General features: G+C 48.8%; 1 protein-coding gene across 1 annotated transcript; it reads left to right on the plus strand.

Annotated features, from left to right (window-relative positions):
• The first annotated feature begins 2,839 nt into the window (after window positions 1–2,839).
• On the plus strand, window positions 2,840–23,247 carry Lrrc43 (leucine rich repeat containing 43). Its single transcript, XM_004668435.2, has 13 exons — window positions 2,840–2,962; window positions 4,359–4,619; window positions 5,749–5,859; window positions 9,024–9,163; window positions 9,627–9,865; window positions 10,396–10,601; window positions 11,241–11,282; window positions 11,349–11,569; window positions 16,103–16,244; window positions 16,443–16,565; window positions 16,658–16,846; window positions 17,189–17,222; window positions 23,120–23,247. Exons 1-13 carry the CDS (start codon window positions 2,840–2,842, stop codon window positions 23,245–23,247), a joined length of 1,959 nt encoding a protein of 652 aa, XP_004668492.1.
• Window positions 23,248–24,604: the final 1,357 nt, after the last annotated feature.

Here is a 24,604-nt window from a genome sequence, read left to right on the forward strand (position 1 = left end):
TTAATCCCAGCACTCAGCAGGCAGAGGTAGGAGGATCGCCATGAGTTTGAGGCCAGCCTGAGACTCCATAGTGAATTCCAGGTCAGCCTGGGCTAGAGTGAAACCCTACCTCGAAAAACCAAAAAAAAAAAAAAAAAGAATATGTCAAAAAGATCATTCATTCTGACAAAGTAGGTTTTATTCCTGAGATGCAGGGATGGTTCAACATATGCAAATCAATAAAGGTAATACACATCTTTATTTAATCCCAGCACTTGGGAGGCCTTTAACAGTGGAGCTGGAAAATGGAATGTGATCCCTCTGTGCAATATAGGTGTTTACTGTTACCTAAGGAATGGGATGATCCCTCTGTCCCATGTATCTCCTCTTTGTATTTCTTTGTTTCTAAATATCTTTGTGATTACATAGCATAGTCTGTTTCTTGCCTCAGTTTTGCCTCTGTGACCAATGTAACCTTGTGACATCTTGTTTAACCCCCCCCTCCTAGTTTAACAGTATGCAACTTTGTGGTTTAACTCTCAATCCTGTTTTTACTATAAATATCATGTGGTTAAAAAGCTGACACTCTCTGGGCTGGAGAGATGGCTTAGCGGTTAAGCACTTGCCTGTGAAGTCTAAGGACCCCGGTTCGAGGCTCGGTTCCCCAGGACCCACGTTAGCCAGATGCACAAGGGGGCGCACGCATCTGGAGTTCGTTTGCAGAGGCTGGAAGCCCTGGCGCGCCCAATCTCTCTCTCTCCCTCTATCTGTCTTTCTCTCTGTGTCTGTCGCTCTCAAATAAATAAATTAATTAAAAAAAAAAAAGCTGACACTCTGGATATAAGTAAATCATATGGAATCCGACTTTTTTTTGACAATGGAACACTCAGGAGCCATAGATTGTTGATAGAAAATTTTCAGTGCCAGGGATGGGATACCTTCCAGTGAGCTGTTGGCCAGAGAGGTCCCTGATGCCCCCAAAACATTATAGGCCATTGCTGAGACCCTTGGTTTCCCACCAGGAATAGATGGTAAGATCCTATTGCTGAAGACTCCACATACTTGGGCTGCAAGGCCACTGAGAACTCCTGCTGGAACTGAGCTGATAACCTCTTCCATGTAGACCACCTGACAGAAAGCTGGAAGAAGCCATTCTGCATGCAGTTCAATGGGAGAAAGAAATACCACAGTGGACCCTGCAAGCCTTATATTTGGCCAGCCAGGCCAAATGAGCTAATGGGTACAATAATGGCACACCTGTCATGATGGAAACCAACTGCTTGCTGATTGGACTGGAGGCCCACTTCATGGGAGGGAATACATCCCTGATACTGAAAACTTAAAACAGGGCTAGTCATGAGCCCTCGGGGTATAACATCTGCTGCTGTCTAACTAAATGTATATACTATGCTTATCAAACTGCCCAGTAAGCACTTCTGTTAATGTTCATACACTTATATTAATGCTACTCTCACTTTTGGTAGAGAATCTTCTCTTTTCAGATGGCAGTGACCTTGGAATGACTCAGAAGGTATCACGGTGATGGAAAGAAGTGACTGCAGTGCTCAGTACTGCAACATCTCTATCACACCTTCCAAGGCTCAGGGTCTAATGCAGAAGAGGTGGTGGAAAGAATGTAAGAGCCAAAGGAAGGGTAGGACTCCATACAACATGGTCCCTCCAAACATGAAATGGCCTGGATATCCATGGCCTCACAGTGCCTGACACTACCTGCACAAGACCATCATAAGCGGAGGAAAAGATCATGACATCAAAATTAAAAGAGAGACTGATTGAGATGGGGAAGGGGTATGATGGAGAATGGAGTTTCAAAAGGGAAAGTTGGGGAAGGGAGGATATTACCATGGGGTATTTTTTATAATTATGGAAGTTGTTAATAAAAATTTGGAAGAAAAAAAGGCTAACACTCTGAACAGATCAGGGCTGCATCTTGAGATCCCAAACTCTGGGATGCAGATCTGGTGCACCAGCTTTCTTCTTTTTACCCAATAAAACTTTGCCTTCCATTATATGAGTCAATGGTCTTACTTGTGTGACACTGGACCCCATAACAGAAGCCATCTCTCCAGCCCCAGTGAAAATATTTTAGGGGACTGGAGAGATGGCTCAGCAGCTAGGGTGCTTGCATGCAAAACCTGATGACCAGTGTTCAATTCCCTAGTACCCACATAAAGCCAGATGCACAAAGTGGCACATGTGTCTGGAGTTCATTTGCAGCAGCTGGAGGCCCTGGCATGCCCATTCTCTCTCTCTCTCTCTTTCTTTCTGCTTGCAAATAAGTAAATTAAATATTTTTTTCAAGGTAGGGTCTCACTCGAGCTCAGGCTGACCTGGAATTCACTATGTAGTCTCAGGGTGGCCTTGAACTCATGGCTTTCCTCCTACCTCTGCCTCCTGACTTCTGAGATTAAAGGCATGTGCCACCATCCCCACCCCCCAAAAAGACTATTATTAAAAATAGCCCAGGGCTGAGCGTGGTGGCGCACGCCTTTAGTCCTAGCACTCGGGAAGCAGAGATAGGAGGATCACCGTGAGTTCAAGGCCACCCTGAGACCACATAGTGAATTCCAGGTCAGGCTGAGCTCGAGTGAGACCCTACCTCGAAAAAGCAAAAAAAAAAAAAAAAAAAAAAAAAAACTACAAAAAAATAATAAGACCCCTAACCGCGGGGTTTGGGGCCGAGGGGCGTCTCTGATACCGAGAAGACCACCTCCAGGGAAAGTTGGCATCTACGGAGCACGTGGCCTCCACGCGGCCCCGCCCCCTCCAGGCCCTCGCGGCCCCGGACGGCGCGTCCCGCAGTTGCTTAGCAACTGGGCCCGGGGCTGGCGGCGGGGCCATGGAGCCGAGCGTCTCCAGCGACAGCGGGGTTCCGCCCGCGGGCGGGACGGTGAGCGCGGCCGTGCAGGAGCACCTGCGGCAGCTCTGTCTGCGCGAGTTCCCGTGCGGCACTGGCAGCTGGGTGCGGGTCGGGGAAGCCCGAGGGAGGGAAGGACCCGGAGGCTAGGGTAGGGTTAGACCTGGAGGAGCCGCAAGAGGTTGACCGAAGTGGGTGGAACTGGGGTGCGGGCTGGGAACCGGGGACACCCAGAGGAGAAACTGTGGATGTGGTCGTTTGGAAACAGCCAATTTGGGTGCTGGGGATAGACTGTGGGGACTGAGACACTGAAGGGGATCAACCATGACCCCCCCCCAATACCCGGGCCTGAGGGCAAGGCCCCTGACACTGCTTGCTTTACTTTTTAAAAATATTTATTTGAGAGGGGGAGAAGATACAATGGGCATGCCAGGGCCTCCAGCCACTGCATATGAACTCCACACACATCTGCCACCTTGTGCTTCTAGTTTACATGGGTCTTGGGGAATTGAACCTGGGTTCTTTGACTTTGCAGGCAAGTGCCTTAACCGCTTAGCCATCTCTCCAGTGGCTTAGTGGTTAAAGTGCTTGCCTGCAAAGCCTAAGGACCCAGGTTCAACTCCCCAGAACCCATGTAGGCTAGATGCATATGGTGGTATCTCTGCGTCTAGAGTTCATTTGCAGTGGCTAGAGGCCCTGGTGCACCCATATTCTCATTCTCTCTCTTCCTCTCATATATAAATTTTAAAAATATATTTAAAAAAAGAAGGGCCGGCTGTGGTGGCGCATGCCTTTAATCCCAGCATTTGGGAGGCAGGGGTAGAAGGATTACCATGAGTTCAAGGCCACCTGAGGCTACCGAGTGAATTCTAGGTCAGCCTGGGCTACAGCCAGATCCTACCTTGAAAAAACAAACAAACAAAAAATATTGTGCATCGTGTGTGGCCCATGCCTATCATCCCAGCCCTTGGGAGGTAGAGACAGGAAGATGAGCAAGGTAATCTTGGCCAGCTTGGTCTACCTGAGGCCTGTCTCAATAAATCAGCTAATTGTAGTCACAATTATTGATGAGTTACTGCCAAGATTTTTCAATGATAATAATAATTATTATTATTATTTTGGTTTTGCGAGGTAGGGTCTCACTCTAACTCAAGCTGACCTGAAATTCACCATGTAGTCTCAAGGTGGCCTCCTGAGTGCTGGGATTAAAGGAGTGCGCCACCACACCAGGCTGCAATTATTTTGCCCCAATTGTCCACTCTGTTTAATTTTTTTTGGCGGTGGGGGGGGTTGTCTTGTTTGACACCCCGTCTTCCTGTATAGTTCTAGCTGGCCTGAAACTGTATGCGATTCAGGCAGGCCTCTAGCTTGTAGTAATCCTCTTGCTTGTGTCTCCCAAGGGCTGGGTTTGCAGGCTCGTGCCACCACGGCTGTCTTTGAGAGTTAAGTCGTTGGCAGGGTTACAGGGAACCTAGAGGGGTCTTTATCTCCACCGCTGCAGAATAAGTCTCGCTTTCTTCCTCAAACATGGCGAACCTGGAGGGAGCTGGTCCCCAGGGAGGAGGAGACGGTGAGCGCCGGCGAGGAGACCGTAGAGGCCCTGCTGGGCCTGGTGCGGAGCCACCACTCACCGTGGGCCCTGCCGAAGGGCTCCAGTGCTGAGGACAGTTTTCTGAGAGAGTTAGCTATCCAGAGTCCGCTGATGATCAAAGACACCTTCTTCTACTCTTACTTCCGGTCCCTTCGGGTGGTGGACAAGGGGGTAAGTGCTGGTGGGAGACCTGGAGAGTAGAAAGACGGGCTGTGGGGGCTGCAGCTGGGGACAGCCCTGCCTTTTCTCTCGGCTCTCCTGCTTGGCCAGCGAGCAGGACTGCTGCTTGGCCACCCTTTATTTGGCATCTTCCTCCTTCCTGGAAGTCTGCAGTGGGCCCACCTGGGTCCTAGCGAAGACCTTTGCAAGGGTCCACATTGGATTCACTAAAACTCCTTCTGTAAAAAAAAAATAATAATAATTCATTTATGAGAGAGAAAGAGACAGAAAGAGAGAGAATGGGCATGCCAGGGCCTCTAGCCACTACATACGAACTCCAGACACATGCGCCCCTTGTGCATCTGGCTTACGTGGGTCCTGTGGAATCGGACTGGTCCTTAGGCTTTGCAGGCAAATGCCATAACTGCTAAGCCATTTCCCCAGCCCATAACGTTCTTTATTATTGCTCACTCACAGGACCCAAATGTTAGATGGAAACATGGCCTCAGTCTTCCTGGGCCTTTGCTTTTTTTTTTTTTTTCCTCCAGGGAAACTGGGAAATGACGCCGGAATGGAGGGCTAGTAGGGTGACCAACTCATACCAGTTTGCCTGGGACTTCCCCAATTGGCACTGATAGTTCTGCATCTTCAGGAGACCCCTCCATCCTGGGCAAACTAGCAGAGTTGATCATGCTAGGGAAGCGAGAGGCACAGCCAGGAAGCTCTTCTGATGTCCTTGAAGCCACAAGAAACTGTCCCATCATAGGAAGAAGGGCTTGTTTTGCTGGGGTCCAGCGTGTAGAACAGCTAATGGCAGCTTGCTACAAGACAAGTTACTGCCAGAAGTCGTTTCAGCGAGGGGCAGATCCCTGGGTTGGCTGTGGAGCACACAAGAGATGGGTTCCTGGTCTCCCAAGACGCTCCTGATCTAACATAGGAGGGACGTCAGTCAGCAAGCGATGCCTGGCGCTGCAGAACAGTCCGCGTGGGAAACTACACCTAAGGAAGGGGAAGGGCCGGTTGGCCCGCCTGCGAAGTAACTGGGCTGGATGGGCTGTTCAAGGGCTTGGGGACTTGGTTTCTATTGCAGCGCTGCCTGAACCACTGGAGCCTGCAGCTTGCTTGCTCCCTTCCCTTCCAGGTGAGCCTGGTGGATCGAGACCTCCTGAAATTCCTAAATCTTGAGGAGCTGGTTCTGAGTGCCAATAAAATCATGGAAATTGATGCCACCAACCTGCCCCCAACACTGAAGGTATGGGAGTCCCAGCTCCACATGAGGGCAGCTGCGTTCTACTTCTCAGGCACAGGCTTTCAAAATCTAGGCCATGTTCTTCAAAAAGTTGTGTGGAAATGGGTGTGGCGGCACACACCTTTAATCCCAGCACTTGGGAGGCAGAGGTAGGAGGATCACCTTGAGTTCAAGGCCACCCTGAGACTACATAGTGAGTTCCAGGTTAACCTAAGCTAGAGTGAGACCCTACCTCAGAGAACCAAAAAAGAAAACAAGGGCTGGAGGGATGGATTAGTGGCTAAGGCACTTGCTTGCAAAGCCAAAGGACTCAGGTTCGATTCCCCAGGACCCATGTTAGCCAGATGCACAAGGGGCACAAACATCTGGAGTTTGTTTCCAGTGGCTGGGAGCCCTGGCGTGCCCATTCTCTCTCTCTCCCTCTTTCTCTGTCAAATAAATAAATAAATAAAAACACAATATTTAAAAAAAAAAAAAGAAAGAAAGAAAACAAAAAAAAAAAAAGCTATATGGAGAATTTCCATTTGACTCAGTAGTGGAATGTTTGTTCAAGCATGTGCAAGACCCTGAGAAGAACAGAACCAGGGTGGTTAGGCTTTGCAGGCAAATGCCTTAACTGCTGAGCTGTCTCTCCAGCCCTCCACCTTATTCTTTTCTTGTATATAAACCTGGGTCCTAAGGGTTTACAGGCTGCCTTGACCACTAAGCTATCTGTCCGGCCCTTTTTTGTTTTCTGTGGTAGGGTCTTATTCTAGCTGAGGCTGACCTAGAATTCACTATGTAGTCTCAGGGTGGCCTAAAACTAACGGTGATCCTCCTACCTCTGCCTCCTCAGTGCTGGGATTAAAGGCGTGTTCCACCATGCCTGGCTTGGCCCCTTTTTTTAGATTTTTTTTTTGTAAATTATTTATTAAGCTGGGTGTGGTGGCACATACCTTTAATCCCAGCACTGGGGAGGCAGGGGTAGGAGGATCACTGTGAGTCACTCTGAGACTAAATAGTTAATTCCAGGTCAGCCAGGGCCAGAGTGAGACCCTACCTCGAAAAACAAAAACAAAAACAAAAAAATTATTTATTTGAGAGAAAGAGGGAGAGAAGGAGAGAGAGGTAGGGAGAGAGGACAACAGAGTATGGGCACACCAGGGCCTCAAGCTACTGCAAATGAACTCCAGGTGCATCCACCACCTTGTGCAGCTGGCTTACATGGCTTCTGGGGAATCAAATCTGGGTCCTTAGGCTTCACAGGCAAATGCCTTAACTGCTAAGCCATCTTTCCACCCTGGTAGAGCTTGTGTTTGAGATGACAAAAATGGAAATGGTGGTGGTGCACAAAAATGAATGTTAATTAATGCTATAAGATTGTGTACTTAAAGTGGTTTAAATGGCAGATTTGTTATATATATGAAACGATGACTAAAAAGGATAAGCCAGGGCTGGAGAGATGGCTCAGTGGGTAAAACACTTGTTGTGCAAGCATAAGGACCTGAATTCACAGTCCCAGCACCCATGTAAGCTGGGCATGAAAAGAAATCTGTATTTAAGAAGCTGGGGGAGCCGGGCATGGTGGCGCACGCCTTTAATCCCAGCACTGGGGAGGCAGAGGTAGGAGGATCACCATGAGTTCGAGGCCACCCTGAGACTACAGAGTTAATTCCAGGTCAGCCTGTACCAGAGTGAGACCCTACCTCGAAAAACCAAAAAAAAAAAAAAAAAAAAAAAGCTGGGGGAGGGGGCCTGGAGGGATGGCTTAGCAGTTAAGGCACTTGACTGTAAAGCAAGGACCCAGGTTCAATTCCCCAGGACCCACATAAGCCAGATGCACAGGGTGATGCGAGCATCTGGAGTTCATTTGCAGTGGCTGGAGGTACTCTGTCTTTCTTTTTCTCTCTCAAATAAATAGACAAATAAAATAATTTAAAAAATCTATTTAAACTCCTGGGCATAATCCTAGTGTAGAGGCAGAGACAGGGTATCCTTGGAACTCACTGGTTTGCTAGTCTAGATGAATCTATGAACTCTATGTTCAGGAAGGTGTTGTCTTAAAGAATAAGTTGGAGGTCTGGAGAGATGGCTTAGCAGTTAAGGCACTTGCCTGCCAAACCAAAGGACCCAGGTTCGATTCCCTAGGGCCCATGTAAACCAGATGCATAAGGTGGCACATGCATCTAGAGTTTGCAGTGGCTGAAGGTTCTGGTGCACCAATTCTATCTGCCTCTTTCTCTCTCTCTCAAATTAATAAAAATAAATAAAGTTTATACATAAAAAAAGAATAAGGTGGAGGGCTGGAGAGACGGCTCAGCAGTTAAGGTGTTTGCCTGAGAAGCCTACTGGCCCTGGTTCAGTTCTCCTCAGGGTCTTGCACACGCTTGAACACTCTACCACTGAGCCCAAGCCCACCCCCTTTTTCCAAAAGTATTTTATTAATTCATATAGTATTAAGTTACAGATATTCTTTCCTGGTGTTTAAATTTTTTGTTTTCTGGTTTTTGGTTTTTGGTTTTTCAAGGCAGGGTCACACTCCAGCCCGGGCTGACCTGGAATTCACTATATAGTCTTAGGCTGGCCTCTGTCTCCCGAGTGCTTGGATTAAAGGCGTTATCCTCTCTCCCTCTTCCTCTCAAAGAAATAAGTCCAGTTGATAGCCAACCTAGTGGCGCACACCTTTAATCCCACACTCAGGAGGCAGAGGTAGGAGGATCACTATGAGTTCAAGGTCAGCCTGGAGCTATAGAGTAAGTGCCAGGTCAGCCTGGACGAGAGTGAGATTCCACCTAAAAAAAACAGACAGAGCCGGGCATGGTGGCACATGCCTTTAATCCCAGCAGGTCAGCCAGGGCTAGAGTGAGACCCTACCTCGAAAAAAAAAAAAAAAAATACAGGTCAGCAGGTGTGGTATCCCAGCACTTGGGAGGCAGAGGTAGGAAGATCACAGTGAGTTCAAGGCCACCCTGAGACTACATAGTGAATTCCAGGTCAGCCTGAGCTAGAGTGAGACCCTACCTCAAAAAAGCAAAAACAAACAAAAAACAGACAAAGTCTAGTTGAGCACGGGAAAGCAGTACCGAACATCCTGTAACTCCCCTTCTGAGTTTTCCACAGCAAAGGCAAGAAGTTCATGGCAGGTAGGCTGAGCCCCTCCAGCCACGTCCAATGTTGTCCCCTCTCAGGTCCTGGAGCTTTATGGTAACTTGATCACCAGCATGAAGTGTCTGTGCACGCCACCGCCCCCAAGGCTGCAGCACTTGGGCCTAGGCCACAACAAAATGCTGGGCTCCTTGGAGAGTCTGTATGTCACCTCCAACCACTGGTAACTTGGGAGCTCAGATGGAGGGAAGGGGGGGAATTAAGAGGCAGGCGTGGGCCACTCTACCCTGGAGGACTTGGGTTCAATTCTACTGCCTGCTCAAACCAGACTGGGATTTTGTTCTTTTGGTCAGTAATGGACTCCCTGTGAAGTTTGGGGAAAGATGCCAGGCGGTGGTGGGATCCCTCAGCTTGGCCTGTGACATTTCACCTGTTCACACTGCCTTGGAGGTGGTCAGCAGTACCGGCCTCTGCCTTCGCAATAGGCTGGAAGGTTAAGGAAATGCAGATGGAAGTGGGCGGGGCAGGCTGGGAGGGGCTGTCCCCAGGGCAGCTGGGTTGGGTCAGCTTTTAGAGGGTCTAGAGAAGAAAGAGCAGGCTCAAACGTGGGTCCAGGACAGAACAAGGTGTGTGTCTGAAGGGTGCCCCCCAGCTATCTTCCTAACCTGGGTGGCCTGGCCTTGCAGGCCCCACCTTGTCTCCCTGGACCTGGGATTCAACGACCTGACAGACCTGCAGGGCATGATAGCGAGTCTGAGAACCCTGCAGCACCTAAGGCTGCTGGTGCTGCAGGGAAACCCGCTGGCACTGGTGCCCTACTACCGGGGATTCACCATCGACAGCCTGGCTGGGCTCTGTGTTCTGGATGACGTCACCGTGACTCCCAATGAGAAACACCAATTCCGAGGGCTCAGCGTCAGCGGTGGTGTGTGCAGGTGCCACAAACTCCAGCCTTTGCTCTCCCTCACCCCTGGCCTCGAGGGAGCTGTGTGAGCTGCTGCTGCACAGCTCCTTATGTGGCCTTGACCTTAGGTGTAGCAGGCTATCTTGATGAGGGTTTTCTGCAGGTGTTGGACCCCTGTGGGTGGGACTTGAACCTTCTGCTCTTTCAGCTCTCTTACTTCCAGTGTGTCCTGAGATCACCCCCTTGTGGCTCGTGGTGCAAGGTGCATCCGGGACTTTCTAAGGTCAGAGGTAACCATACTAAGTAGCTGCAACCACAGACAGCAAAGGTAGTGAATCCTCCACCTCTCACCCTCCAAGAACCAGCACCCCCATTTGACAGATCAGGAGCATACAGCTTCAGAGGGCCTAATGGCTTACTCCTAATCATACCCACTGGACTTGGCAGAACTGCAACTCAGACCCGGAGGGAAGGATCATGTCTTCCCATCCTGTCTTGCTGTCTGTCAAGTTCCAGCCCGAGTCCCTCAGTCCTGCCATTGCTCCTTTCAGACCTGTTGGCACGTGAGGCCCAGTTTGTGGTGACCATTGGAAACCTCAAAGGTGTTATGGACAACTCGGTCTTGGACCCAGAGCCAGGCCCCGAAGGGCCTTTTATCACCTATAACTATTATGTGACCTATGATTTTGTGAAAGACGAGGAAACAGAAGGGACCAATGAGATGGCCGAGGTGGACCCTGACAGTGTGCTGACTGAGGTGCGTCCCCACCGATCCTGGGAATAGGGTGGCCTCCGCACAGGCCTGTGGACTCTTGTGCAGGTAGAACAGCCGCTTGGGACCAAGAGAAATCCTTAATATTGGAGGAGAGGATTCACAGCCCTCTGCCATGTAGGGCCTTCAGCTCAACACTACCCTCCCCAGCCTGGGTGAGTGTCAGTGTGCACACCTGTGTCTCCATGGCAACTGAACCTAATGAGGGAGTAGCCCAGAGTTTTATACCCAGGTCAGTTGCTCCTGGTCACACCCTAAATATCCATGATGTTTCCTCAAGAGCCTGCATCCCAGGCAAAGCCAAAGGGCACCATGCAGCTGGGAGAAACGTGCTGCCTGCCACCTTCCATGTTCTCACATGGAATTTGTGTTCATCTTTATTCATAATATAAAACTCTTGGGAGACTCAAAATCGGTTTTGCATCTCTCTTCCACCTCCACAGTTTGCATGTTCACTCATGCTTTAGATTCACGTAGGGCTGGGGCACGGTCGGCGAGAGTACCTGGCTTCTGTCTTCAGCACTGCTGAGAAAAATCCCTGCAGACAGTTACTTGTGTCAGTAGACACCAGCGGGGAACTTTCTGGGGCTAGCAGCCTGGGGCACGTTCTGTCTTTGCCGGCAGATTGTCAATCCCACCTTCAGCACAGAAGAGTTGGATGACGAGGTTGGTCAAGAGGAGGTGCCCAGGGAGCCTGGCAGGGAAGCTCACAAGGAGGAGCGTGCTGAGGAGGAGCGTGAGGAGGCCGCCGAGGAGGTTCCTGAGCAAGTAGCAGAGGAGATGACCGACGAGATGGCCGAAGGGTCTTTAGAGTCTGGGGGGACTGAGCTGGGAGAGTCAGAGTCATCGGTCATTTCCGTCCACTCTGCTCCCCTGCTACAGTCCATTGACTCTTCAGAAGAGCTGGCCAAGCTGCGGCCACCTATAGATGCCCAAGTCTGCTCATCCCCAGGGTAAGGACAGGACCTGGCTAGAAGCAAGTTCTGGGGTTGCCAGGGCTACAACAATCCTGGGCCATACTTGCTGTCCCTCTTGTGTGTCCTGACGGCTGAGCCACACAGAAGTGACCAAGGCCATGCTTCTCATTAACTGACCTCTAGGCTATGAGCTACAGGTAGATTAGGGCTAGCCTTGGAGCCTTTTTTTTTTTTTGAGACCTAACCTTCCACTCTGTCCCTAAGTCCCAAGTGCCTGCATGGTCAACATTCCCTAAAATGTTGACAGGTTGCCAGACATGGCGATGCATGCCTTGAATCCCAGCACTCAGGAGGCTGAGGTAGGAGGATCTGTGAGTTTGATCTAGGGCTACAGAGTGAGTTTCAGGTCAGCCTGGGCTAGAGTGAGACACTACCTTGAAAAAACAAACAGTAAGATTGATAGCAACTTGCATTCTAGCTCCTGGCATTAGAATCCTTTTCAGTTGAGCTATTCATTGTGTCTGCGTTCTGACACATGAAATGCAGTAAGGTACTCTGTCCTGTTTTGTTTGCAGTGCTGGGGATAGAGTCAACAGTGCCACAGTGTTAAGTGAGTGGTCTATCACTAAACTACATCTCCAGCCCTCTTTTTACTTTGTATTTTGAGACATTGTCTCATCGTGTAGCCCAGGCTGGCCTTGAACTCAGTGATACTCTTGCCTCAGCTTCTGAGTACATGGGACTCCACGCCTGCACTACTAGACTCAGCAAGCCCAGCCTTGTCCACTCCTTGTAAGGGCTTTATGCACTTCACACATTCCATTTTATTTACTTAAGAATCTTGCTTGAGGGAGAGATGGCTTAGCAGTTTAAGGTGCTTGCTTGTGAAACCTAAGGACCCAGGTTCGATTCCCCAGTACCCATGTAAGCCAGATGCACAAGGTGGCACATGCATCTGGAGTTTGTTTGCAGTGGCTGGAGGCCCTGGCACACCTATTCTCTCTATTTGCCTCTTCCCCCCCCCCACCTCTACCTAGACCTCTCAAATAAATAAATAAATAATTGGAGGTTTTTGGGGTTTTTTTTTTTTTGAAGTAGGGTTTTGTTCTAGCTCAGGATGTCCTGGAACTCACTATGTATTCTCAGGGTGGCCTCAAACTCATGGCGACCCTCCTACCTCTGCCTCCCAGGCGCTGGGATTAAAGGTATGTTCCACCATGCCCGGGACATATTTTCTTTTTTATTTATTTTATTATTATTATTTTTGTTTGTTTGTTTTTTGGTTTTTTTGAGGTAGGGTCTCACTCTGGCCCAGGCTTACCTGGAATTAACTATGTAGTCTCAGGGTGTCCTCAAACTCCTGGTGATCCTCCTACCTCTGCCTCCCAAGTGCTGGGATTAAAGGCGTGCGCCACCATGCCTGGCTTATTATTTTTATTTATTTTTTAAAATATTTTTTTATTTTTGTTTATTTATTTGAGAGCAACAGACAGAGAAAGAGGGAGAGAGAGAAAGAATGGGCACTCCAGGGCCTCCAACCACTGCAAATGAACTCCAGATGTGCACATCCCTTTGTGCATCTGGCTAATGTGGGTCCTGAGGAATTGATCCTGGGTCCTTTGACTTTGCAGGAAAGTGTCTTAAGTGCTAAGCCATCACTGCAGCCCAATATTTTCTTCTTTTTTTTGTTTTGTTTTCTATATATTTTATTTATTTATTCATTTGACAGAGAAAGAGGGAGATAAGCCAGACACACAAGGTGGCATATGCATCTGGAGTTTGTTTGCAGTGGCAAGAGGCTCTGGCACACCCATTTTCTCTTATCTGCTCACCCCTCTCTCAAATAAATAAAATATTTTTAACTTTATTTTTATTTATTTATTTGAGAGAAAGAGACAGAGATAAGGAGAGAGAGAATAAGCACACCATAGCATCTAGCCACTGCAAACAAACTCCAGACACTTGCATCCCCTTGGGTCCTGGGGAATTAACCCAAGGTCCTTTGGCTTTGCAGGCAAAGGCCTTAACCACTAAGCAATCTCCTCAGTCCATAAAATATTTTTTTAAATAAGCAGCTGGAGCCAGGTGTGGTGGCGCATGCCTTTAAACCCAGCACTCGGGAGGCAGAAGTAGGAGAATTGCCATGAGTTCGAGGCCACCTTGCAACTACATAGTGAATTCCAGGTCAGCCTGAGCTAGAGTGAGACCCCACCTCGAAAAAAAAAAAAAATGTAGCTGGGCATGTCTGCCTTTAATCCCAATCCCAGCACTCAGGAGGTAGAGGTAGGAGGGTCACTGTGAGATCCAAGCCAGCCCGGGACTACAGAATGAGCACCAGGTCAACCTGTGCTAGAGTGAGACTCTAATTTGGGGGGCAGGGGGAGTGAGGTACTGTTTACCTTCAAGCCTGTCATCCCTCTTGAACTGATTCTCTTCCCTCCCTCCTTCTCCCCCACCCGTCTGTGCTCATGATGGAACTCAGAGCCCAATGCGGGCCACACAAGCACTTTCCTACGGAACTGCAGCCCCAGAATGTGAATTGAGTTTTGTGTACACAGTGCTTTATTTCTTCTTTCTTTTCTTTCTTTTTTTAGTTTTTATTTATGGTGCATGTGTATGTGTGTGTAGGCGCGCCTGCTACAGCACATGTATGAAGGTCGGAGGACAACCTGGAGGTGTCTGTGCTCCACCTTCTTTAAGACAGGGTCTCTCGCAAACAGACTGCCAGACTTCAAGCTGATGGTGGCTCATGAGCCTCAGCTTCTCCTGGCTCCACCTCCCATTGTCACAGGAGACTTGAGATCACAGCTGCACGCACCACTTTGCATCTGGCTTTATGTGGGTGCTGGGGAGTTGAACCCAGGCCAGCAGGATTTGCAAATAAGCACTTTTGACTGCTGAGCCATCACCTGGTCCCTGATGTTTTATTTCTTTTTAAAAAATTTTTTTTTGTTTATTTTTATTTATTTGAGAACGACAAACAGAGAGAAAGAGGCAGATAGAGAGAGAATGGGCACGCCAGGGCCTCCAGCCATTGCAAACAAACTCCAGACACGTGCGCCCCCTTGTGCATCTGACTAAAGTGGGTCCTGGGGAATAGAGCCTCGAACTGGGGTCCTTAGGCTTCACAGGCAAGCGCTTAACCACTAAGCCATCTCTCCAGCCCATGTTTTATTTTTTTCCATAGGGATATCTAATTGATTCAAGAGCATTTACTGAAGAGTTGGTCCTCTCTTGGATGCCCTTTCTGAGCCAGCTTTGCATGAATTCAGTGTCTGTTTACCAGTTAGGTCCATACCTTACTTTCTTAACAATAAGCTTTATAAGAGGGATTTTTTATTTTTTAAATTTTTTGTTTATTTATTTGAGAACAACAGACACAGAGAGAAAGAGGCAGAGAGAGAGAGAGAAAGAAAGAATGGGTGCATCAGGGCCTCCAGCTACTATAAACAAACTCCAGATGCATGCACCACCTTGTGCATCTGGCTTACGTTGGTCCTGAGAAATTGAGCCTCAAACCAGGGTCCTTAGGCTTCACAGGCAAGTGCTTAACTGCCAAGCCATCTCTCCAGCATGATTTTTTTTTTATTTTTTATAAGAGAAAGAGAGTGAGAGCAAGAGATGGCGGGGGGGGGGGGAGTTGGTGCACCAGGGCCTCCAGCCACTGCAGTCAAACTCCAGACACTTGTGCTTTCTCATGCACATGTGTGATGTTGCATGCTTCTATCACCTTGTGGCTTCCATGGGATCTGGAGAGTAGAACATGGGTCCTTAGGCTTCACAGGCAAGCGCCTTAACCGCTAAGCCATCTCTCCAGCCTTATAAGAGGGTTTTATATCCAATAGACTAATCCTTTCCATTTTATTTCTACTTATTTGCTTCAACAGTTATTTTGATGTGTATCTGTGTGCATGCTTGTGTCCTTGTGCATGTCCCTGTGGGTGTAGGTCTGTGTGTGCACAGGTACATGTGCATGTATGTGCACAGGTATGTGAAGGCCAGAGGCAAGCCTGGGTGTCACTCTTCAGGTCCTGTCCACCTCTTTGAGACAGCGTCTCTCACTGGCCTGGTGCTTACTGGGTAGGCCAGCTTGGGCTATCTGGTGAGTTCCAGGCCAGCCTGGGCTACATAAGACCCTGTCTCAAACAAGCTGGGTGTGGTAGTGCATGCCTTTAATCCCAGTACTTGGTAGGCAGAGGTAGGAGAATCACTGTGAGTTCGAGGCCAGCCTGAGACTACATAGTAAACTCCAGGTCAGCCTGGACCAGAGTGAAACCCTACCTCAGAAAAAAAAAAAATTAAAAAAACTTAAATGAGTTTCTAGTTGGTTTGCATCAGCTGTCCCACCCAGAGTCATGATCTGAAATACAGCTCCATGGATTTAATTTTGCTCCGCCTGTTCTTTCCTGATCTTCTGGTCCCCTTGCCCTACCCAGGGGTAGATAGACTCCCCAGTCTCACACCATCTGTGGACAATCTTAGTCTCTCTGCAGTCCCCTCTCAGTCTTGTCCCTGATCCCCAGCCACAGCCCCTGGTGATGGCCTCATGTCTGTGTCTCACCCTCCAAGGACAGTCTTCTTCAGCACGGTCCACAAGCCCTGGGAGGATGTCATTTCCTGTGACTACGAGATGCAGCACACCCTCAAAGACCTGGTGCCCGTTAAGGCCTTCCTGCTGTCAGGGACCACCGTGACCATTGTGGAGGAGAAGGTGAGCAAAGCAGGTGGCAGCCTCTGAGCTCCCACGGGCTGGAATATGCTTTCTCCCTCCTTCCCAACATCTGCTTTCCGTCAACTTGTCACATCCCCACTCCCTTGCCTCTCAGGGCTTTGCAGAAAGGGTGAGGGACAGACAGCCCAGCAGTGTCACCTCTGTCCACTTGAAGCCATGTCCTATCCTATCACCTAGATCCTGTCCTGGCCCTTGGTGCCACCTCCAGTTGAGCTTCCCTTGCCTGGCAAGAAAGGAAAAGGAGAGAATGACAAGCGAAAGGAGAAAGACAAGAAAGGAAAAGTGGAGGAGCTCTCCAAGGTACCAGCTCAGCTGTGCTATGGCCCGGGCATGGAGACCGGAGCCTGTCCTCGGGCCCTCACCAAGTCCTGCCCTCTGGGTGTTGCCCTCAGGATCGGAAGGGGGTCAAGAAGAAGAAGGAATTGCCCAAGGAGCTGCGCCAGGACCCACCTGTGCTGACAGTGATTGGCAGCGGCCTGGTGGTCCTGGAACCCCTGCTGGTGGGGGAACCCATGGTCTCCACGGTGTGCAACTTTGGAGTGGTCCGCACTCTGGAATCTGACAAGTTGACAAATCTCAGGGTATGGTGGCCCCCAGCCATGTCCCTCCGCCGCTGTCTTTGCCTTTTGCCTCTCCATAGAAAGCTTGTTGAGCAAGGAGGGAGGGGTTGGGTTGAGGATGATAGATGTGTAGGGGCCCTTCCCTGGCTGTGCAGGAAGCTTGCTGGGACACCCCCATGTTACTAGCTCTTTCTTAGGTGTGGCTCAGGACAGATTTCTCCTCATCGAGAGCCACCCCCCCCAGATCAGCCCAAGGCCCAGAGAGGAGGGGCACCTCCCGGAGTCAGCCTCAGGGTCTAAGTCAGCCCTTCCCCCAGGAGCCTCCAACCTCCCATAAGCATCTAGTTTTGTTCTTTCTCTCAGGATTCAAAGAAGACAAAGAAAGCTGTCAAAAAAGGTAAGAACCACAGTGATCACTGTGGCCAGGGCCTTGCTGAGAGGCAGCAGAATTCACAGCCATAGATCCAGAGAATTGGGTCTTCACACCAGTGGAGCACCTAACTGCAGACCTTCCCTTCTGTCCTCAAATCCCAGCTGCTGCTGTGGGTTATGACGTGGTGGGGAGAGGCATCCTGGGAGGAGCCGTGGTGGGGGAGGGGAGAGGCTCAGATCTGGAGTGGGCTTGGGTCCTTCGGGCTCCAGCCCTAACTTGCCAGATCAGGAGCCTGGGCTTATTCTACCAGTGTGAAGTTTCTGAACTAACTAAGCCTCAGGTTTGAGTTTTCTAGCTTTCTAGCTTTCTTTCCTTTCCTCCCTCCCTCCTCTATTCCTTCCTTCCTTTCACTTTTTTCTTCTTTCCCTTTCCTTTCCCGTCTTTTCTTCCAACCTCTCTTCCCTTTCCTTCCTTCCTTCCTCCTTTCCCTTCCCATCTTTTTTCCTTCTTTCTTTTACTACTTTTTATTTGCACATGTGTGTGTGTGTGTGTGTGTGTGTGTGTGTGTGTGTGTACACCAGGACCTCTTGCTGCTGTAAACAAATATGTAGCCCAGGGTGGCCTGGAACTTATGATCCTCCTGCATCAGCTACCAGTGTGAAGATTTGAGTTTTAACAATTAACAATTGTCTGGCTTGAATTAAGAGTTGAGAGAGCAGACATTAGGCATATAGGACAAGATACGAGTAGAATTATTTAGCTGGGCATGGTGGTGCACACCCTGAATCCCAACACTTGGGAGGAAGAGGTAGGAGGATCACTGTGATTTGGAGACCACCCTGAGATTACATAGTGAATTCCAGGTCAGCCTGAGCTAGAGTGAGTCCCTACCTTGAAAAACCAAACCAAAAAAGAAAAAAAAAAGAAAAGAAAAGAAAAAGAAAAAAAAGAGTAGAATTATTTATTATAGCCCCAAATGAAAACAAACCAATTATCTGTCCATTGTGAATGGCTGTGTGGTCTATCCAAATAGCAGAACATTATGAACATTATCTGGCCATAAAAAGAAATGAAGTGAAGTTGGACGTGGTGGCACATGCCTTCAATCCCAGCACTCAGGAGACAGAGGTAGAAGGATCACCATGAGTTCAAAGGCACCCTGGGACTACATAGTGAATTCTAGGTCAGCTTGGGCTAGAGTGAGACACTACCTTGAGAAAAAAATGTTAAAAAGAAATGAAGCATTCATGTAGGCTACACTGTGGACAAAAGTAGAAACTGATACCGAGTGAAGGAAACCCGACACAAAAGATGTATGATTCCATTTAGTTAAAATCTCCACAATGGGGGCTGGAGAACTGGTTCCATGGTTAAGGTGCTTGCCTGCAAAACCTGACAACATGGGTTCAGTTCCCCAGTACCCATGTAAAGCCAGATGCACAAAGTGGTGCATGCATCTGGAGTTCATTTGCAGTGGCTGTAGGCCCTGGTACACCTGTTCTCTCTCTCTCTCCCCTTACAAATAAATTAGATAATTAAAAAAACTGGGGGGCAGGAGGACTGGGAAGATGGCTCAGTTGTTAAAAGCATTTGATTACAAAGCCTGATGGCCCAGGTTTGATTCCCTGGTGCCCACATGAAGTCAGATGCACAAAATGGCTCATGAGTTTGGAGCTTGTTTGCAGTGGCAGGAGGCCCTGGTATGCCCACACTCAATCTGTGTCTGCCTCTTTCTCTCCAAATAAATAAATAAATCACAAAAAAACTTATAAGGATTAAAGAGATAGCTTAGTGGTTAAAATGCTTGCCCATGAAGCCAAAGGACCCAGCCAGGTCCCATTTCCCAGGACCCATGTAAAACCAGCTGTACAAGGTGACGCATTTATCTGGAGTTCGTTTGCAGTGGGTGGAAGCTCTGGCATGCCCATTCTACCTCTCTCCCTCTTTCAAATAAATAAATAAATAAAACTATTTAAAACATTTAAGATGGGAGTTGGGCATAGTGGCACACGCCTTTAATCTCAGCACTCAGGAGGCAGAGGTAGGAGGATTGCTGTGAATTCGAGGCCACCCTGAGACTACATAGTGAATTCCAGGTCAGCCTGGGCTAGAGACCCTACTTTAAAAAACCAAACCAAACCAAACCAAAACAAAACAAAACAATTAAAAAAAAATCTCTAGCGCCCAGAGCTAGGGGTAGTAAATGGAGAGACACTAGAAATAGAGAATAGACCTAGCGAGAGGTAATGGGGAGAGGTACAAGCTTTCCATCTGGGGGGATGAGCATAGGCTGGGACCAGATGGTGATGGATCCCCAATATTGTAAATATATTACGGCCACAGAATTGTGCATGTTGAAATGGTCAGCATGGCTATCTTCCTGTTCTAGGATTTATTTTTTCTTTCATTATTTTGTGTGTATGTGTGTGCATGCTCATATGTGTGTGGGAGCAGTTGTGTGCACAGGCGCACATGCACATGTGTGTATGTGGAGACCAGAGGTCAACATTAAGAGTCTTCCTCAATCCATCTTCACCTTATTTACTTTTATTTTACTTGTTTAATTAATTACTTATATATATTTTAAAATTTTTTATTTATTTATTTGAGAGCGACAGACACAGAAAGAAAGACAGGTAGAGGGAGAGAGAGAGAATGGGCGCACCAGGACTTCCAGCCTCTGCAAACGAACTCCAGACGCGTGTGCCCCCTTGTGCATCTGGCTAATGTGGGACCTGGGGAACCGAGCCTCGAATCGGGGTCCTTAGGCTTCACAGGCAAGCGCTTAACCGCTAAGCCATCTCTCCAGCCCTAATTAATTATTTATTTATTTTGTTTTTTCGAGGTAGGATCTCACTCTAGCACAGGCTGACCTGGAATTCACTATGTAGTCTTAGGGTGGCCTCAAACTCATGGATCTCCTCCTAGCTCTGCCTCCCGAGTGGTGAGAACCTGGCTAAGTTTTACTTTTCATATATATAATGTATTTTGATTTTTGTTTGACTGGCTTACCTGGTACATGAGGAGAGATCACCTAGGGGTCCTTAGGCTTGGCAGGCAAGCTTCTTAACCGCTAAGCCATTTCTCCATTCCCTACGTACTTTCTCTTGTCTCCCACTTCCCTGTCCCACCACCACTGAGCCCCTTATTTACAGCTGGTCTTTCTTCACTTTGATGTCTTTTTTTTTTCCTAGAAAAAAAAAAACTCAACTTCTTATGGTTTTAAATTTTTTCTAGAATTGAGTTGGAGATATTGTTCAGTGGTTAAGGTGCTTGCCTGCAGAGCCTAATGCTGGAGGTCCTGGCATGCTCATTCTCTCCATCTGCCACTCTTCTCTCTTCCTTATGGCAAATAAATATTTTTTTTAAAAAATCTTCTAAAATTACACCTGAGTTAAAGCTAAATATTTAAGGAAACAAAGATTTTTTTTTTCCAGTTCTCTATCTTTAATATATACTTTTGAAGGGTTTTCATTTTGAGTATTTTTGGGCTTTTTTTTTTGGAGGGGTTGCTTTTTGTTTTCCTTTTTGAATAAATATTTATTTATTTGAGAGCAGAGAGAGTATGGGTATGCAATGGCCTCTTCCACTGCAAATGAATTTCAGATGCGTGTACCACTTTGTGCATCTGGCCCTATGTAGGTACTGGAGGACTGAACCCAAATTGCAAGAAAGTACTTTTAACAGCAGAGTTATCTTCCCCAGTCCCTTGTTTTTCAAAAGGAAAACAAAAAACTTTTTATTGGTAACTTCCATAATTATACACAGTAGACAATGATAATTTCTTCCCCTTCCCCATCTCCCCCTCACAAATCCACCCTCCATCATATCCCCTCCCCCTCTAAATTAGTCTCTTTTATTTTTTATTTTTTCGTTTCTTTTATTTTAGAGAGAGACACACAGAGAGAGGATTGGTGCATCAAGGCCTCAGACACTGCAGTCAAACTCCAGATGCTTGCACCACCCAAGTGGGCATGTGTGACCTTGCATGCTTGTGTCCCTGTGTCTGGACACCTGCAAATTCAAACATGAGTTCTTAGGCATCACCGATAAGCACCTTAACCGCTAAGCCATCTTTCCAGCTCCACCTTTTTTGTTTTATTTTAATGTTAAAAGTTCACTTTGAAAATGGTATGGGAAGCCAGGCATCATGGCACACACCTAGAATATTCTCACTCAGGAGACCAAGGTAGGATGATTACACTTACTGTGCTATCCAGGGCTACACAGAAAAATCATTACACTTTTGTTCTGTTTCTCAAGGCAGGGTCTCAATCTAGTTCAGGCTGACATGGAACTTTGTACTCTGAGGATTCCAGTTAGACTCTCCAGGACCCACATAAGCCAGATGCACAAGGTGGCACATGTATCTGGAGTTCATTTGCAGTGGCTGGAGGCCCTGGTGCGCCCATTCTCTCTCTCCCTCTCTAATAAATAAGTAAAAATAAAGTTTAAAAACAATGCAGTGATGGAGAGATGGCTCAGTGGTTAAAGGTGCTTTCTTATAAAATCTGATGGCCTGGGTTCTATTCTCCAGTACCCATGTAAAGCCAGATGCACAAAGTAGTGCATGTGTCTGGTGTTCATTTGCAGTACTTGGTGCACCCATTCATATCTCTCTCTCTCCAATAAGTAAACAATTTTTTGTCTTTCTGAGGTAGGGTCTCCCTCTAGCCAAGGCTGACCTATGTAGTTGCAGGGTGGCCTCAAACTGTCTCCGATCCTTTTACCTCTGCCTCCATGTGTGCCACCACACCCAGTTCCTTTTTTTTTTTTTTTTTCCGAGGTAGGGTCTCACTCTGGTCCAGGCTGACCTAGAATTAACTCTGTAGTCTCAGGGTGCCTTGAAGTCATGGCGATTCTCCTACCTCTGTCTCCTGAGTGCTGGGATTAAAGGTGTGTGCCACCACGCCCAGTCCAGTTTATTTTTGCAAGGAGGGAGAGAGAGGAGAAAGAGAAAGGGTGTGCCAGGGCCTCCAGCCACTGCAAAGGAACTCCAGCTGCATGTGCCACTTTGCATCTGGCTTGACTATGCACTAGGGAATCAAATTCAGGTTGTTCGGCTTTGCAGGCAAACACTTTAATCACTAAGTCATCTCTCCAACCCCTCAAATAAATAACACATTTTAAAAATTGCAAATCAAGTGTGATGGCTCAAGCTTGTAATTCCAGCCCTCAGGAGATGGGGTGGCCAGGTTTCAAAATCTGCCTGGACTAGTGAGTTCCAGGGAAGCTAGGTCTACAAAGAGAGAGCCTGTTTGCAAGACAAACGAACCCAAAGTTGCCAAAAATCCAGTTCCTCAGTGTCCTTTCAAACTAAATAATAATAATAATAATAATAATAATAATAATAATAATAAAAAGCCAAGCGTGGTGGCACACGTCTTTAATCCCAGCACTTGGGAGGCAAAGGTAGGAGGAGCGCGGTGAGTTCAAGGCCATTCTGAGACTGCAGAGTGAATTCCAGGTTAGCCTGGGCTAGAGTGAGACCTACCTCGAAAAACAAAAAGCAAACAAACAAAAAAGTTATTTGAGAGAGAGGGAGGGGTCAGCGCCAGGTCCTCTAGCCCCTGCAAGTGAACTCCAGACTTATGTACCACCTTGTGCAGCTGGCTTAAGTAGGTACTGGGGAATCAAACTTGGGTCTTTAGGCTTTGCAGGCTGCCTTAACCGCTGAGCCATCTCTCCCGCCCCTCCAAGCTAAACCTTTGTTTCAGAAAAGCAGCTAATATCTTGCTTAGACGATCTGGTTAAATGCAATTTCATTTCATCCCTGATTCCGTTAACACTCGGAGGCTGTTATCAGCATCTCTCTTTCTCTCTCTGGCAAGTCGAGCTCCCTGGGACCAGGAGTCCGAGCGGGTGTGAGGAGCAGCGCGGGCAGCCAGCGCAGCAGTTCACTCGCTTGTTTCTCTCCGCAGAGAAGTCGCGGTCCGGGGTGGCGCTCTCCGAGAGCGTGTACGAGCCCGAGCCGCTGACCGTGGAGGTGACCATCCAGCTGATCCAGTGCCGCTCGGCCGAGGAGGCGCTGCTGGGCCTGGTGGCCTAGGGCCGGGACGCCGTCCAGCCCCGAGGAGGCGGGGCCGGGGCCGGGGGCCTGGGGCGGGGAGACAGTAAAGCGTCCGAGGTGCGAGCGTGAGCGTGTTTGGTGGGGCGGGGCGTGGGGCGTCGGAGCCGCGACTCCGGCTGCCGAGGGCGGTCGGGCGCCCGGGCCTCCGCGTCGCGCGCACGTAAGCCTGCGGGACCCAGGGCGCGCGGGTCCCGTTGCGGGAGGGCGGCTGCCATACTTGGGTGGTGAGGGGACGAGGGGCTGCCGGCCTGGGCCTCTGCACCCCGCGCCCGGGTGCCGTGGGTCAGACCAGCTGGGCCGCCTTCCCTGAAGCCCCTCCCGGGGCTCGGCAATCCCGTTGGACCCTAGTAGCCCTTTAGATCTTGGCCCCTTCCCGCCCAGTCGCGTGTGGTCACCGAGGGCCCGCTAGCAGAAGGGGCTGGGCGGGCTCCGTCCGTGCAGTGGGGAGTTGCATGGCACTTTCAGGGTCGGAGGGCGGGTGTGAGATACTCGCAGTAGGTTCGGGTTGGCAGCACACTAGTCTGAACTTCAGTGCCGTCCACGGCGCAGAACCACCAAATCGTCCTCTCTGAACCGTTCTTGTTCAGTAATACCCCCCTTTGGCCCAACGGCATACCGCAGATTCATTTCTCACACGTGGGAATCAAAGAGCTGGCCCCGCTCCTGCGTCCTACCTAATGGGAGTTTTCCAGTAGGTCGCCCTGCCTCCTTTCAACCCTCCGCAACACCTGCTTTCATTTTGGCGGAGATGCACTCCATAGTATGCGCTCCTCCAGATTTTTTTTGGTGTTTCGAGGTAAGGTCTCACTCTAGCCCAGGTTAACCTGGAAGTCACTATGTAGTTTCAGGCTGGCCTTGAACTCAGCGATCTTACCTCTGCCTCTGTGCTGGGATTGAAGGCGTGTGCCACCACACTCGGCTCTTCCTGCCTTTTGTCCACTCTCTTCACGCAGTGCGTGCTCCAAGGCCCTGTGACCCTCCATTCTGTTAATTTCTGCCTGCTTGTTCCCTGTGAGGTGGGGACGGTTTTGCCTGCATCACTAGCACTAGAAGAGATGCTCCAGACATTTCTGGGGACAACAGGGATGGGGTTGATGCAGGGAGACCGGTTAAAACCGAAAGATGGAGCTAGGCGTGGTGGCGCACATCTTTAATACCAGCACTCGGCAGGCAGAGGTAGGAGGATCACTGCGAATTGCAGGTCAGCCTGGGCTAGAGTGAAACCCTGCCTTGAAACCGCCCCCCCCCCCACCAAATACCCAAAACAAAACCAAACCCTGAGGCATGGGGGAGATGTAATGGAGATGAAGATCTGCCTGCTTCACTTGTGCAGGGA

Source organism: Jaculus jaculus, chromosome 13, assembly GCF_020740685.1.
Source record: "Jaculus jaculus isolate mJacJac1 chromosome 13, mJacJac1.mat.Y.cur, whole genome shotgun sequence".
NCBI classification, from domain to species: Eukaryota; Metazoa; Chordata; class Mammalia; order Rodentia; family Dipodidae; genus Jaculus; species Jaculus jaculus.

Excerpts from the sequence above, each read along its gene's own strand:
- Lrrc43 (XM_004668435.2), top strand. The coding sequence starts at position 2,840 with ATGGAGCCGAGCGTCTCCAGCGACAGCGGGGTTCCGCCCGCGGGCGGG. Across the intron at positions 4,620-5,748 it reads TTCGGGTGGTGGACAAGGGG|GTGAGCCTGGTGGATCGAGA; the intron begins GTAAGTGCTGGT and ends CTTCCCTTCCAG. Across the intron at positions 5,860-9,023 it reads ACCTGCCCCCAACACTGAAG|GTCCTGGAGCTTTATGGTAA; the intron begins GTATGGGAGTCC and ends GTCCCCTCTCAG.